Source organism: Melospiza melodia, chromosome 1, assembly GCF_035770615.1.
Source record: "Melospiza melodia melodia isolate bMelMel2 chromosome 1, bMelMel2.pri, whole genome shotgun sequence".
In the NCBI taxonomy this organism is placed as follows: Eukaryota; Metazoa; Chordata; class Aves; order Passeriformes; family Passerellidae; genus Melospiza; species Melospiza melodia.
In genome coordinates, this window is record NC_086194.1 from 5,928,826 (window position 1) to 5,945,579 (window position 16,754).

The 16,754-nt window shown below is 41.6% G+C and overlaps 1 protein-coding gene across 4 annotated transcripts in view; it reads left to right on the forward strand.

Annotated features, from left to right (window-relative positions):
* LOC134430394 (sodium channel protein type 5 subunit alpha-like) overlaps window positions 1-16,754 on the forward strand; it is a 218,808-nt gene that overhangs the window by 82,153 nt on the left and 119,901 nt on the right. For all 4 annotated transcript variants that reach the window (XM_063178066.1, XM_063178152.1, XM_063178232.1 and 1 more), the window contains exons 9-11: window positions 9,378-9,519; window positions 11,131-11,328; window positions 15,089-15,262. In XM_063178066.1, the coding sequence (XP_063034136.1) occupies window positions 9,378-9,519; window positions 11,131-11,328; window positions 15,089-15,262 (514 nt within the window). The remainder of the gene's footprint in view (window positions 1-9,377; window positions 9,520-11,130; window positions 11,329-15,088; window positions 15,263-16,754) is intronic.

Sequence of the window (16,754 nt, forward strand, 5' to 3'; positions counted from 1 at the left end):
TGACTTTTCTTCCTTTAATCAAACTGAACTTTTTTGCTGCTTTTCATTTTGTTTATCCAACTGCATTTTCCCCCTTGGTGTACTGCAAGAACTTGTTTTGTGCTTACAAGGAACAGAGTACAATAGAAACAAGAAGTAACTTTTGGAGGAGAGAGAAAATCAAATGATTGTGATCAAAGATATTCTCTGGCTCCAAATGACACCTGCTTGGTGTTTCACAACAAGCACATTCAGAAAACTGCACTGATAGAAAAATTATTTGCTCTGTGTGACAGATTGGTCAGACTGGGAGCAGTGCTAACAGTAAGGCTCTCTTAACAAAAACAAAAAACCAAAAAAACCCAAAAGAAAGTGGTGCATTTGCAGTTGTTGATGGTTTTAGATGCATTTGGAGGTTAAATTTAGTAGTTCATTTGGATGTTGCTGCACTGGGATATACACAAATTGTTTCTCTTTGCAATTTCAGCATCTTCTATTTTATTTGTTTAAAATAAATGGAGAAAGCTCAGATAGTCTGATTTTTAAAAAGGATTACAAATTCTATAAATTTGCTTCTCAATTTAATCCCCAGTACCTATCCAATGTTGAACACCTTGTTTCAGCCTCAAGGAAAGTGCAGTAAAGATCCAGTACAATGATCAAATAACTGAGAGATCTTAGGTGGGAGCAGAAGTTGGAAAATGGTGTTTCCTTAGTGAAGTCAAGTCCTGGCAGCAAGTAGAGGATGATTTGTGAGGGCTGCAGAGCAGCAGGTAACAGTTGGCACCACCACATACTTCATATAAAAAAAAAAAAAAATATATATATATATAAATATACACACACACATCCTATATGTCTGCCCTCCTGGTCCCACCTCCAGATCCAAGGATGCATCCTGCTGGAGCACACCACCACCAGAGCAGGTTCCCAGTGTGGAGCACATCCCTGTCAGGCCACACCAACCCTCCCATGCAATTCCAGCTTTTATGGCGGCTGCAGCAGTGTGGAATTCTCTCTCTGTGAGAAAGGAAGATGCATTTCAGCTCTAAAGCATTTTCATCCTGCTGGAATTTCGCAGGGATGTTTGTCTGCTGTGCTTTGGCTGCTGTTTTTATTTCCCCTCCTGCCTGAAGGTTTGGCTGAGCAATAGAAGCAGCAAGGAAATTTGTCCATTAGGAGAAAGAGACAAGATGCTGTCAATGTACAAAGTAAACAAACAGACACAAAAGAGAAACTTAAATTCTTTCTTTTCACTTTTCCATTTGCAATTACAACAAGGAGCTAGCTTTTCAGAAAAATGTGCATGTTTTAAGTCAGTTGTACCCTCTTTGGATCAGACTGCTTAATTTTTTTTCCCTTACACATGATATGTCCTGTGTATTCAGCTTATGGGCAGGAATAGTCTACAAAATCATCCTGACAATGAAAGCACATTAGCATCATGTCTGTACTGATATTACCAAAAATACTAGAGAACAGGAAGGAAAAAGCAGCCAGTAAATCTACTTCAGGAACAACAAGAAAGCACCTTTGGCAACTGCATCCTAGTAATTGTTGCTATAGAAACTTTAGCTACCTTTATTCTTACTATGACCTTGATTTTTCTTAACAGGATACATTAAAATAGTGTACACTATGGGGCAAGATTCTCTGTGGTTTGGTGAATTCTGTCACTGAGCTCATTGCATATCAGGGATGAAGGAATGACCACGTGTTGTGGTGCTCCTCAAAGTGTTTGTGTCAGTCCTAACCCTTTCTAAGGCATTATCAGAAAAAAAAAAACACCAAACCAACAACAAAACAAACGTTTGTTTTCTTCTGTGTTGTGGCATTTTACTAAGGTAATTAATACCCCCATGTAAAATTGCAGCAGATGCCTGTTTTCATGGTCTCCATGAGCACCAAAAGCAGAGTTTTTGTGGCAGTTTCTCCCCATCACCCTCCTGTCAGCGTGCTCACTACACGTACAGTGATGCAGCACTTTGATCTCTCTGAGCTGTAGTAACATTCCTTTGCCTCTATGCATCCTCCAGGCAGTGATTTAAAGCCCCTTGTAAAGGCTTATCACACCCCTGAAGGGTAGAGAAGAAACACGCTCCGTGCTTGTTTCTTCTGCTATCGGCTGCTTCCACCAGTGCTGCTGCAGCTCTCGCCCAGAACTTGGCAGGGCAGAGCCTGGAAAAATGTCAAAGAGCCAGAACATGTCAAACAGCATCCAGCACACAGCCCCAGCTGCACCAGAAACTGGGGAGCTGCACCAGGGCAAGGTGCACACAGCTGACCCTGTTATTCTGCTGCTGGCAATTAGACCATTGCAGCTCTAAGATGCCTTAACTCATATCTGTGTTGTTATTATTATTATTATTGCTGTTGTTGTTGTTATTGTTTTCTACAAGAAAGTCCTAGATTCAGGCCACTTTGTGCTGGATGCTGGACAAATAGGGTGAGAAGAGCTCTCTTGGCTTGGAGGTTTGGCATTTCAGAGGTGCAGTCCATGGATGAGTGGGGCAGAGATGTTGCACATAGACACTCCGGGGAAGTAACAGCAACACCTGAAATTTGAATTTTCTTCATTTAATCAGACTGAACTTTTTTGTTACTTTTCATTTTGTTTATTTGACTGCATTTCCCCCCTTGATGTACTGCAAGAATTTGTTTTGTGCTTACAAGGAACAGAGTACAAGAGAAATAAGAAGCAACTTTTGGGGACGAGAGAAAATCTTCAGTTCAGGAGAAAGTCCTGGTTGGAAGTTATGTAGGACTACCCAACTTTGTCAGGCAGGTCATGGTCTCTCAGTGTTTGACTTGCTGCAGAATGGGTCCATTCTAGGAAATGGGATAGTGGGAGCTTTGGCATGTGCCTGATGGATTGGTGCGTGCATTACCCTCACCAAATGCAGCCTGATGTGGCTGGGCTCACAGATGGGAAAGCCTGTGAAGGCTGCTTGAGTGAAGAATGGAACACAATTTCCAAATGTGTGCTCTTCCAAATGTTACCAAAACAAAGGTGTTTTGTCAATAACTGTGTTGGTTAAACTACTAGAGCTAAAAAGGTAATTACATCCCAGATTATCAAGCAATACTAGTGAATCTGTTTCAAACCTTCAGGCCCAGCAGCACACCTTAAATGTATTTACCTAGATCCTGATGTAAATCACATAAGCTTTTCCATTTATTCTGAGCTGGTTACAGTGACAGGAGAGTGAGGATGGTCTGCTCATGGTGAGAAAACCTCAACAAACAAAAAGCAAGTGTGACACCTCAAAAGTGCTACCATGGGCATGACTTGAGGAGAAATACAGGTTCAGGAACAATAACAACAGTCCCCATTCCTAGGGATCAGTGGTGTATTTGGAAGATCACGTCTCTGGTCAAACAGCAGCAGTAGGGATTAAATCCAAATCCACTCAATTCTTAAGGAGGGGTAATATTACCTCTTAGTCAAAGCTGTAATAAGCTCATCAGCCACATGAGAGGAGCAGACTTACTAGAGGCTACAGCCTTCATTAGGCACTAATCCACTATTATGTTTATGATGATAAATTATTGCCTGCCCTACATTTTGTTTGGTGGGTTAGACAGAAGCTCTGCTGTCTGGCCACTGGATTGAGTCACAAGAAATAGGATCTTGCTTGCCTGGCAGCAGAGTGGAGCCCGAGGGAGGCAGGAAGGCAGGAGGGGGAGTCGTGCCCCTCTGTGCTTGCATGTCGTGGGCTGAACCCAGGGCCTCTCCATCTGCCTGAGCCAGCAGCCAGTGGGACAGGCTGAAACCTTTCCTGGATTCCAGTCTGCACCATGCACAGGTCAGCTCTGAGCCTGTGAGCAAGCCTGCTCATGGGCACCTCCTTCTCTTTTCTGCTCCAGTTTCAACTCTTGGTTGATGTCGATCTTTACTCTGAGCGTTTCTTCTCTTCTTTGTCATCATCCTATCTTTTTTCCCTTTTCCCTGCAGCACATGGTCCAATTTGCTTGCACTTCCATCATTTCAGACAATTGTCACCCCTTCCCTTGCTTTTAAAAATGTCATTCAAATTCTCTCTGTCCATTTGGATGCCTGGAGTGAGGGCTGCTGGGAGCTCCTGGTTGGACCTATCCAAGACAAAGCATGGCACTTCAAGTCAGATTTTGGCTTTTAGATAGTAATTAGTGGGGAATTGTAAGTCAGACATTCTAATCATGATTAGTCTTTAATATTACAAAAGAAGAAAGAGCAGGGGAAGGAGAAAAACCTGTGACTTTCAAGCACATCAAGCACCCACTGACATCAATGGCTTTGGCTGAAGTGCTGCTGGCTTTTGGCCCCTTTCTCCTACATGCCCAGTTACCCTTACAACATTCATTTTTTTGTAATATTTTCCTATTTTAGAATGGGTAGTTTCATTTTTTTGGGTAAGAGCAAATGTTAGTCTAAGGATCTCTAAGCCACAGCATGATCTTCTATTTTGACTGCTGTCTCCTCCCTCAGGAAAAGGAGAAAATATGGAAAGTGCAGGGAAAAATAATCAGGTGTGTGGTCCAAAGGAAATATAAGCCTCTCTTTTGTGGTCTCTGGACTTCAGCAGGATGAGGCAGGTTGAGGAAGATTCTGCTGTGCACATCAACCAGCCATGGAGGCCATGGGCATTGCCTGTCCTTCAAAGGCTTTCAAACCCCACCTTGGGGGTTCCATTTTCAACCACAGGGTGATTCCCCCTCCCCAGGAATTATCTACGTGTGAAAGACATCAACTATAAACTTTTCAGCTTGATTTCTGCATTCTTGGGCTTAAGGTGTGACTTAAACAGGAAGATGAAGAGACTCTTACCAAAATAGGAGTTTGGTTTTTTTTAATTTTTGCTGTGTCTGTGGTATGTGCTTCACTGTTTCTGCAGTGAGCAAGCCAGAGTGTCCCTTTGCAACCTGAACCCAAGGAAAGTGCTGCCCCCACCTCACAGATGTCACTGGTGTTGGCTCCTGGTAGCACATGGAAAACCCTGCCTGCATTTTCAGGCTCTGGATGTTACAATCCAGGGCACGGATGTTTTACAAATCTTCCTTTATTGCCCAGCCCTATTGGCCACTGTAGCCTGGATCAGCAGGTTGCTTGGCTTGCCTAGATTAAACTCTTGAGACAGAGCATTTTGTAATTATGCCCCTCAGCTACAGCTCTCTGGCATTCCCAGCCTGTGTTGTTTAAACCAAAGCTGTTTCTTATGTCCTTTAATTTCCTGTACCAATGCCAGCTTGCAGTGGTGATTACAGCCTGATGGATAGGTAGGTAGGCTGCTGCTTTTAACTTTTCTGAATCAATGACAATAATTTTATTGTGATCAATTGAACAGCATCCTGTGACACTCCTGTGGAGGATGGTATATTTATGTAGCTTGTTTTTGTTGCCCAGCCCTGTGCATCAGAGGAGAGTACAAACGTCTCAAATGCTATCCTGAGGTAAAAGAAGCTGAAGAGTTTGCTAAAAATTTCAGAGGGGGTAAGCTTAATGTCATACATGGAGGAAGGTTCAGTAAAATCTTGAGGCTCCTTAAAAAAATCCTCAGAGGAAATGGTGTCAGTTGCAGAATAATATTCTCATGTGAGAGCCTTGCACTTAAATTTCTGCAGTGTTTTTCTGGGAAGCAGCATTTTGTTTTCCTCTCAGTGTTTTTAACACATTCCCATACCCTGTGGGTTATCTCTCTGTTGGCCACGAAAGAGGGTGAGGAGGAATATGGAGTTGACATGTAGGAAATTCTGTCTCAAGGGTCTGGTTGCCATAATAAGGGTGTAAGCTAACATTAACAGCATTTTTGGGCTGGGGTTCATGCTTTTCATGCTGCAGCACCTTGTTTGAATGCTCTTAAAGCTGAAAAAAAAATTAGAGAAGTGTGTTTTCTAGGTTTCAGCTGGGATGGAGTTAATTCCTTCCTCATGGCTGCTACAGTGCTGTGTTTTGGGTTTAGGATCAGAACGATGTTGGTAACACGCTGGTGTTTTCAGTTGTTGCTAAGAAGTGCTTCTGCTTAGTGAAAGACTTCTCAGCTCCTCGTGCTCTGCCAGTGGGGAGGCTGGGGGGGCACAAGGGGCTGGGGGGACACAGCCAGGACAGCTGAGCCCAGCTGGGCAGAGGGACGTTCCAGACCCTACACTCAGTGCATAAACACTGGGGGAAACCTGGCTGGGGGGACCCTGCTTGGGAACTGACAAGGGGTGAGCAGTTGCACTGAGCATCACTTGTGTAGCTCAATGCTTTTATTATTGTAATCATTCATATTGCTGTTATTTTCTTCCTTTTTCTGCCCTATGAAGCTGTCTTTATCTCAGCACATGAGATTTCTCACTGTTACTCATCCAATTTTGTCCCCCATCCCATTTGGGTTGGGCTGGGTGAGCAGCTCTCTGGGGTTTGGCTCCAGCTGGGGTTAAACCTTTCACTGTGGGGTCAGACAGTGGGAAATGACCCATAAGGACAAAATAAAAAATTTTAAAAATGTATCCTTTGTGTATAATACTAATTGTATTATAAACATAAAATATTCCTCTGAGGTACCACTGCTCACTTTCACGGTCAGAGGGGTTACATCTCCATGTCCCGCAGATTCCCAAGCAAAGTAAAATGCTTTGAGCACTTGCTTGAAAATATTCTTCCTCAACAAAAGTTTCCCTAGAAAGCAGCATTGGCAGTGAACCTGAGTGACTTTTTATCCTCTAACACGTGCTCAGAAATTCCTATGAAAATTCATCCCAAGGTTCCTAATGTCCCCTTTCTCCCATGCTCTTGTTCAAAAGGGTGAAGAGATTAAGAGGGAATTCTCCCTACTAATTGAGATTCAGAGGAAAATCTCATCCTTCTCAATAATTTATATTAATGGTAAAATTTACCTTTTGCCTAAGATTTTAGGTAACTTATTCTAGGAGAAGCCTAATTTCTTAATGACTTCCCTGCCTAGGCTAAAGTCCACCATTAAAGTAACCACCAGCAAAGTTTCTCTCAGCTGCATTGGGTTGTTTTGGCCATTAGTAATAATGTTAAAATAAGAACAATGAGACCAGATCAATGGAGGCACTCAGGATTTCTCTTTAGGGAGAGATGAAGGAAAGGATTCTGCACCTCTGGACATGATCCCAAAGTTTCCAACCACACCCAGTGTGTGAGAGAAGCAATTTTCCCATGGCAGAAATAATCAGCCTCACAGAAACGTTCATGTCTTGTGTAGACAGGATGTCTTGCAGCCAGCAAAGGGAATTTCCTCCTCAGGAGCCTGGAGAATCCATTTCTCAGAGCTCCTGAGCAGCTGAGTGGCACATCACGGGCACTGAAGGCTCTTTGCTGCAGCAGATCAGAGGCAGAAATCTCGCGTCTCTGCAGCAGAGTGACAGCACATGCTGCCTTTGGGAGAGAGGAGGTTTAGTGAAAATTCTGCCTCAAAAAAGGACATGGGTATACAAGAGACATTCATTGTTGCATCTGCATGTTTTAGGGGGAAAAATACAAGATTTCTGCATTTTAATTATCTTCTAACTCACTGATGTTACTGTATTTTTTATTGAAATGTGGCTCTTATTAGGAAAAAAATAGGTAGTCAAAGTAGGAAGGATCTAGAAGGAGGCATTTCTAGACTGGCAGGGAAAAAATTAGGAGTGACTCTTTTTCTTTCTTTGTGAGATATAATTGTTATTATCTGAATTCTCAACTGGTATAAGCTAACTTGGCTCTACCCAAGGTGACAGAATCACTTCTTATACCCCCACTTGTGTGTAACATTTAATTCACTAAACATCAGCTGTTCATTTTTTATTGCTTTTTCTGAAAACTACTGTAAACAAGGATCTGCACACATTTTGTAATGCTTCAGCACTCCTTTTATCGGCATTCAAAGCAGACTTACTTTAAAATTTGTGATTCACTACTGATATTAAATTAAGATTCTAAAAGTGCTGTTGAATGTCTAATGGTGGTGGCAGACAGCATAGATTTGTATAAAAACATATTCTCATTTTGACATGCAATAGAGGTTGTTATCCTGTGCTGTAAAATTTATTTTATATCTGTACAAAAATTGTAGTTTTTAAAGAAAAAGGAAACTGCTTTTCACACTGACACACACTCTGCTTTCTCGGAGATCAATTTTTTTTCCTGGAATCCTAAAAATTAGTTTGCTTTATTTGTGTTTCTGCTTTGCATTTCAATTTCTGTCAATATTCTGCTTTGGTTGAAAAGTAGCAGTGATTGAGCAACTCTTAAGATATTTTTCTGGGAGAAAATGAAGCTTAAAGCTACACAATCTACATGACTGGTGACATGTCCAAAATCCCTCATGTTCCAACCATCCCGTTGTGGCAGCTGGAATTTGCAGGGAATTGTACCAGGTTTATTCCTATCTGAAGGATTAGGAGAACAGGGAGAGCTGGTCTAGCTGCACATTCTGCTGAGATCTGCTTCTCCAAATATTAGATGGTTCTCACCTAAAAAATTCCCAAATACCAAAAGGCTCCAGGGCACTTGATCTCATATTCTCTTCCTAGGATACATGCAGAAGAAAGCCTTTGCATATTTCTATATCTTCAGTTTCTAATGGGTTATACCTTATTTTTTGGAGAGTGGCTTCTGATGTGCAAGAGTTTTGGGGGCTTTTGACTAATCTGTTCTGAGAGAGAGGCTGGAACAACCCAGTATCTCTTCCACCTTGTGTTTCACTTGATGATGCAGTTCAGTGCTTACATGGTACCACTGAGAGCACTTTTTATCTCTTCTGGCATATGGGGCTAGAAAATTACTTGTAAGGAGCCTCAAAGGTTAATGAGAGCCAGCAAAATTCATGCTATCTGCATGCCATTTAATACAGTAATCCACAAGACACACAAGGAAAGCAGTTCCTGGCAGAAATAGAAAAGATGTCATGACCCCAGACTGTGGCGGTGAGTGGAACAAAGGGCTGGGTTTCTTAGATTAAACATTTAATCCTTTTGGGGTGACTGAGGTCAGGCAGAGGAAGCAATCAGGCAGTTTCTCCCATAGCACAGCCAGTGTCAGACTGTGTTACCAAAAGAGCAGGCTCACCATCACAGTGTTACCTGCTGCTGTAACAGGAGACACCAGGCTTTTGATTCTTAATTAGGAATAAGTGCCAGGAGAAATCATATACAAGCACCTAATTCCAGTCTATTCAAAATTTGTGAAATGCTAGGTGATTATTTGCCATTGCAGCTCATGCTGTGGTTTTTGTTTTGCTGTTTATCCTTTCAAAGAAAAAACAAGGTTGCCAGGACCTTGGATATTGTGAAGTAGCATCACCTGTTTAGTGAAGGTGGATGACCTGCGCTCTTAACCAAGGGCACTGGATGTGTTTCCCTGGAAATCAGTTTCTCCATGTTAGAGCCATCTAAGATGCATCTCACAGATTGTATTTGATGTTTTGCAGCACGTGCCCTGAGGGATATATATGTCTGAAGGCTGGGGAAAATCCTGACCATGGTTACACAAGCTTTGATACTTTTGGCTGGGCCTTTCTCTCCTTGTTCCGTCTTATGACTCAAGATTACTGGGAACGTCTTTACCAACAGGTATGAGATCATTTTATCACTGTTAAAAATAAAAATAAAGACATCATCTAGTTACAGCGGCATATACGACAGTTAAAGACAGAAAAGAATTGCTGGTTATTAGGTAAACTGTGCTTTGTGTATGTTCTAGAGAAGGATTATCAGATGTTCTGGAGAAGGACGATCAGTTCTAATAATTAATAATTTTCTTAAGAAGAGTAATGTCCAAAGACATTAGACTGGGTGTTTGGGGAAATTGAGAAAAAGTGGTACTGAGTGAAAGACCCTAATTCACCTGAGTCTAAATGAAGTTCACCACTTAAGGAAGATCATCGCATCACCACTTGGTGATTTTTTGGTGGATGGTGTAACACAAGTTAATATTTTGAGTCCGGCTCAAGAAAAGGCCAGAGAAGCACCTGTGTTCTTGTGATATCTGGTTTTGCAAGGTGTGGTGATGAACAAAAATTCAGAAAATGGCAAAACTACGTGATGCATTTCAGTTCTCTCTGCTGCAAGCTCTTCATCATGGACACTCAACTCACATGCAAGGTGGTCTCTGAGTGAATGCTCATTGCAGCATGCATTTCCTGAAATGTGTACAAACCCCAAAGAACTACACATGCCACTGTGCTCCTGAATTACATTCTCTGTCCTTGAAGCCACTGACAATTTGCTGCTGCATCTCAAACCTGCCAAAACTGGAAGGTGATCATATGGAAATAGGGAATAACTTTGACAGAACCACTCTGAAGGTACTGAGGTAAACATTGCTGAAGATTTGGGGGATTTCAGCTTCACATACAGCCAGTTATGCAATTTCACTTCAGGAAAACATAAAACAACAAAACTGAAGATTCTTTAAACAGCTGCATTCCCTTGCTTGGCAAGGAGCTACGTGTACAACTCTGGAAGACAGAAACTGTCACGGCAAATAAGGATGAACATCACTCCATTTCATTATTTGACCTTATACTATCACACAGTGTTTTCTGTCAGTAGTGTCATCTCTCTGAGCATGGGACATATCCGTTACACATAAGCTGTCCCCCTAAATTCCAGTTATGCCAATAAATCTGGTGAAGAACCAGGGGATACATTCAACAGAGCCCAAGGTTTGGTTCTTGTCCTGACACAGATGTCTCAGTGATTTTTGGTTGAGCTGCACCCTAAACATGTATTTTTCTCCCTGAAAAAGGACCTGGATTGTAGACATCTGAAGGGATCCAACATGAATCCCACTTGGATGGTTTCTACACACAAGATAAAACCAGATTGAACTGTGGGGGAATTTTTCACTGCAACTGGCTCTAATATCTATTCTGAAAAAAAAAAAACCAGCAGAGATATTTGATACAGGAGGAAAGCATTGAAAGCATTTTTCTTTTAGAAATTAATTCACTGCAAAGCACACAATTTTTGATTAAGGTATAAAAATTTATTGGTGAGGAGATTATTTCCTTGTATGTGGTTGTCATTTCTCATCAAAGGCTTTCTGTTTGAACTATTAACAAAGGATGAATTCAATTATATTATAAATCTAATTTTAAAAGAAACCTCTTCTTTTCTTTATTTGTTTTTTCTTTTTCAAAACATGGTAAAGCAGTGTTAATTTTACTTTTGCACGTACAGACTCTCAGATCTGCTGGGAAGATCTACATGCTTTTTTTCATGCTGGTCATCTTCCTGGGCTCATTTTACCTGATCAACCTGATTCTGGCTGTTGTGGCCATGGCATATGAGGAGCAGAACCAAGCCACTATTGCTGAAACAGAGGAGAAAGAAAGAAAGTTTCGGGAAGCCATGGAGATGTTGAAGAAAGAGCAGGAGGTCAGTGAACGATGTGACATGATTAGCCTTGGGTGATTTGAACAAATGTTACCTTGGGATTCACATCCTCTTTATTTCACATTTGTGTGATAACCAAAGTAAGAGTTTGCTTGAAAGCAGTTTAGTGTTTGTTGTACTGGATGAAGTTATTGCAATTTTTTTTTTTTTTTGTGAAAGAAAAATTATAGTTCTCCCTGTTAGGAGTGGGGCCATTTGGGGTTTAAATATCCAGAACTGTGCTGGTTTAACCATGCCACATATTCCAGCAGAGAAAATTAATCTAGTTTGGCATGTGAGATGTTTTAATGATGGCAAAACTACATCTGCATTTGAGCACAAACCAGCATGTGCTGGTAGCTCAGCCAGAGCCCCAGCTGAACCCCTTTCCACCACCCCTTTAGCACACATTGTTTTCCTAACTGTCTTGCTCAACCTGCTGTAAATATCCAATTGTTTGATAACGAAGGTAAAGGTGCAGATTAATCTCTTTGAAGGACCCACAGCTTCATTCCTGGAAAAGTAAACAGGCAGACCTTGAGGTTAAGATCTGCAAATTATGCAAAGGGTATGGATTTAATGCTATGTCATAAATTTAAACAAACCAGGGAGGCCAAATGGTGGATGTAGCCTTATAGCCTTAATAACAGTATTTAATTTGCATGTGGTTTGTGTGGGGTAGACAGCTTTTATTAAACAGCAGAAGAGAACATTTTAGGTGCTGTGAACAAGAAGACAATAAGAAAATTAGTCTGAAATAACACGTAGCACTGTAGTTCAGAGAAATAAATCCTTGAAACACAATATAAACTAATATACATAATTTTCTTTTGGGTACATATGGCTTCAGGGCCTAATCCAAAGCCCATTTAAATCCTTGGAAAGAAAATAGAAAATGCAATTCACTCTTGACAAAGTGCTAGTAGTGGCTTATGAATCATTTAAGTCCTTTTAAAGATCCTCTTTGATAGTTTAAGTAATAGGTAAATGCAATTTAGTCCATATACAGCCACTTTGAACAGAGTAACTCTGCCATAACCTAAGGGAACAAGCTGAGCTCCAGCTCGTACCTATTTTGTACAAATTTTCATGTGTATTGACTCCAGCTGAGCTCTTCCTAATAACAGTCAACTTTAGTAGCCCCAGCTATAATTAAAGATATTTAAGAATTTCATTTTGAAGGCTTTGATTTCAATTAAGCCTGTGTGTACACAAAGAAAAGGAACATTAAGCCCGGAAAGCATAATGTGTCAAAAAACAAAGTTGCCCCTGAAAATCTGAATTTTTCCCATTTGTTTATACACTTTAAAATAGAGTCTTTCCTTCAGCCAACAATTTCTCATCTTCCCTGTGCCCTGTTCAGTGCAAAGGGAGGACAGTACATGACTCGAGAGCAGCTCTTTGCTTTCTCATCATTTGTTGTGTTGCCTTAGGGCAGCTCGAGCAGACTTCCCAGCTCAGGCAGTCAAAGGCTGCTTGGAAGAGGAAGTGACTAATATCCTCCAAGGTTTTTCAGGGCCTCTTGCCACTGCTCAGACTCCATGTGCTTCAAAAATGCTCCTTTGTATTTGCAGTATTCCTGGAGTATTATCCTAGTTTTATGGGAAGGATGTTCAGGAGTGGAGTGATTTTGGTCTGTGATGTTCACTAACGGAGTCCAATAATTCTGCAAATCAACTCCTGGCATCTCAAAGTAGACATTTGGAAGGAGAAGCTCAGGAAAGGGAACTGGGTGGCTGCACCATGGAGCTTTCAGGTGTCCTGCTGAGATATCTCACCCCAGTCAGAGCTACTCGATTTTTAGTTTTGACTTTCTCGCTGTACCACTAAGTTCTTGCCTCAAGAGCTCTCTTTTGCATAATTCTCATATCAGACCTCATGAACTAAGCTTTCCTTGAGCCATCACATCACATCTCCTTGCCAGGTATGCCTGGTCCCACACACCCTTCCTGCCCCTGGAGTTGTTGCAGTGAGTTTTGCCCTGCAGTGCCTGAGGAACAGGACAAGGTGCACCCACAGGAACCCAAACAGAACAGGCAGATAGGCAGGGCATGGGGACGTCCTTGAGCCCAGGCTGGACTGAGGAAACTGGTGAAGTGTCCCTGCCCATGACAGGAGGGTTAGATATATTCTAAGCTCCCTTCCAACACAAGCTGTACTGTGAATCTATGGTCCTCCATGCCAGGAGGAACAATTCACTCTAAATCCTTTTTCAATATCTGAGAAAGGTATTGAGCACAGAAACTATTCAAGTAATAGGTAAGAAAATTATAAGAAACTAAAAATTAGCTTATTTTGCAGTTTGAGTGCAGCATGCTTAGTAGCACAACCTGCAATATTTTCTAGATCAACAAAATATGACAGCAATCAAAAAGGAAAACCAAAATGGTTCAGGCCAGCTTTTATAATGTGCAGTATAAAGGGAGAAGAAATATAATTGATAGACCTGCTTGGGGACCATCAGTCAATTTATACAATTGGTCTAACACATTCCTAAATCTGAGCTTAACGCCAAAAGACTTGCCAAATCTTTATGAAGAGAAAGCACTTCAGCATAGCAATTAAATCAATTGACTCAAAAAAAAAACCAAACAACAAACCAACCAAAACAACCTAGACCAGTGTCTGAGCCCTCCTCCTCTCTGCTCTAAGCAGCTTGATTATGAAAGATATTTCCCACAGGAATTAAGTTTTGTTGTGCTCTCAGCTTGATAGAGCCACCGCTACTCCTTGAAATACATGATTGATTCTTTACACGGCTGTTAAGTGCCTTCACCTTCCTTGGACTGATGCCTGTGGGAGGAAGGGAGTATTTTGCAGTGGAGAGATGATTGCCTGTTTGATTCTAGTGGCTTGCAGACAATAGCACTGAGGATTCATCTGTTTCTCATGTTCTGGGGAACCGGGAGAGGCATTTTTTAGCAATTCACTCTCTTCAGGTGTTTTAGCTGAGGGCTCTGCATTGGGCTGGTCTCCAGGACACTGATGTGGTTTTCCAGCACCTCCAAACCTGATCCTGGTGCCCAGAGTCCCCTCACTCCTCCTGCCTGTGCTGGTGACAGAGCCCCAACTCCCCTAGCTCCTATCAATCCTTCCTCCTGGCTGCTCATTTTCTCCCAGGGCTGTGGTTCTGACGCTCAGGCTTTGGAATTGGGCTTCTGCAGGGCTCCCAGCAGCTGGTGTGTTATCAGCCTGCTCCTGCAGAGATCCCAGCAGATAGCCAGCCCAGCATGGAAGCACATGGCGCAGCAAAGGCCGCCTTATCTCCAGTTAAGCCCATGGCTCTTTCTTTGCATCTCTGGTCGCAGCTGTGATGGGGATAAGTGTTTACCGAAACGCGCCAGCTGAGCTGCCTGCTGCTCCTGGCATCCCTCTGTGCAGGCAGGGAAAATCCCAGCAGCCAGCTGGGCTGCCCTCCTGCCCAGCCCTCCAAGGGGGCTGGAGGTCCAGGGGGGCTTTAATCTGAGGTTCCCCAGCTTGAGATTTGTCTTTGCCTGGCACCAGGAGTGTAAGTCCAGATCTGTGTGCACGGCGTGTACACACAGGCCGTTCCTTCATGATATGTCAAACAGTCTTGTGTGGGGGCTCCACATAAAAACCATCCTTTTATCTTAAGTTTTATGATTCCTTATCTCCCAAAATTTTTAATATCTCCCCTATACAACCTTAAAATTTTAAACGAAAAATAATTTCTTAGCTGCAGTAGTTTTCACTGATATCCTGAAATAACAATATTTATACCTTCTGCAATCTTCTGATTTAGGCACTAGCAGCTAAAGGAATTGATTCAATGTCACTCAGCTCATTGGAACTGTCACCTAAAAGTGCAAAAGAAAGAAGAAATAAGAGGAAGAAAAAGAAATCTTTGGGGGGAGACGAGTATGGGGAGGACCAAAGGAATCCCAAGTGTGACTATGATGATGGTCAAAGGAGGATGGTAAGCCATGGTCTGAAACACCACTTGTTCCACACTGTACTTTCCTGGACAGGCCAGGCTCTGAGCAAGGCAATTTAAACTGAAACTTTTAGAAGAAACAGGTATTTGATATCTTAATTGATATTAACGTTGCAGATACAGCATACAGTCTGTGCTAGAACAGTGGAACGAAACATATTACCACTTTATTTTTTAAATGAATTTAAAATGCCCATTAAACATTTTTATAAGCCTGTTTTTTTCAATTTGTTTCCTTTTTTTTTTTTTTTGCCTCAAGATTACCCTTGATCTGGTTTATTTTTTTTCATTCATCTGATTATATCTATCCTATCCCTACTAGAGATAAAAAAAATCTTAGTGGAAACCTGCAAGGCTTAAAAATAGAAGAGAGTAGGAGAGAAGAAGGAAACTTGTCTCTGAGGGCTTTTTAAATATTATACAAAGACATTATTAACATTTTTATATTCTTTTGCTAGTTGCCTCCAAGTCAAAACTTTGTGGCACTTGTTTCTACTTTCTATTGCAGGGAAGAAAAACAGAGTGACAGTGTTATTAAATAAGGTTTTACGTAAATGTTCCTGACATGCATGAATATGAATCTGCCCATGCTGTATGTATCAGGGGATCATAAATAGCTCCAGATAATTTGTCTTTGTTTAACTGAGGGAAAAGTTTAAATCAGTTTGTTTTGTTGTTTTGAGTAGCCATGTAATGGGCTAAATCCTTTTCTATTTTGTTGTCAGTGAATTTAGGGATACTTGGCAGCCATAAAAAGCTCATAAAAAACATGTAAGTGGTGTAAGTAAATGTGACCAATTAATGACTCCCCAGCTCACAAAATTCACCCAGAGCTGGATTTCTGTAGATGACATGGATTTTTTAATCCAATTGTTTGTGTTGCTGTCTCGTTGGTCAAGAGGGTTGTGTAACAAATTGCACCTTTTCTTAACCCAGAATTGCTCTTTAGCTTCATTCTGGATGGGTTTCAGGACACCACGTGCCAGAAGCACTGTGGATTGGAGCTGTGCATTTTCAGTTCATTCCTCAGATTAATATTCCTTGTTTTCACTTTTCGCCCCTGGATGTCATATATGCATGAGGAGCATGGGAGACACATTTCAAAGCTTATAGTAAATCTTCTCTGCAAGGCTGTGTCTGGCATGGTTGGAGGGAATAAGGCTGAGTCATCATTCAGATGCTATCTTAGCAGCTGGAAGTGTGTTGCCATCAGAAATCAGTCTCAATGACTGTGCCATGGAAACCCAGGCATGGATTTCTGACCAGCTGAAATTTGGTAGCAATCCAAAAGGGCTGTTTTTAGTTAGAAAGAGCCTGGGTTTTGTACTACTCCATGTACCAGTGTCACTAAATAGCATCATTACATAACTCAGTGGTGTTAGCTACAGCACAGAATGAAATCAGGCTTCATTTGATTTGTCTGGTTTGTGGGTGCTGTGGCAATCTTACCTCTCTTCATAGATACTTGGCTCAT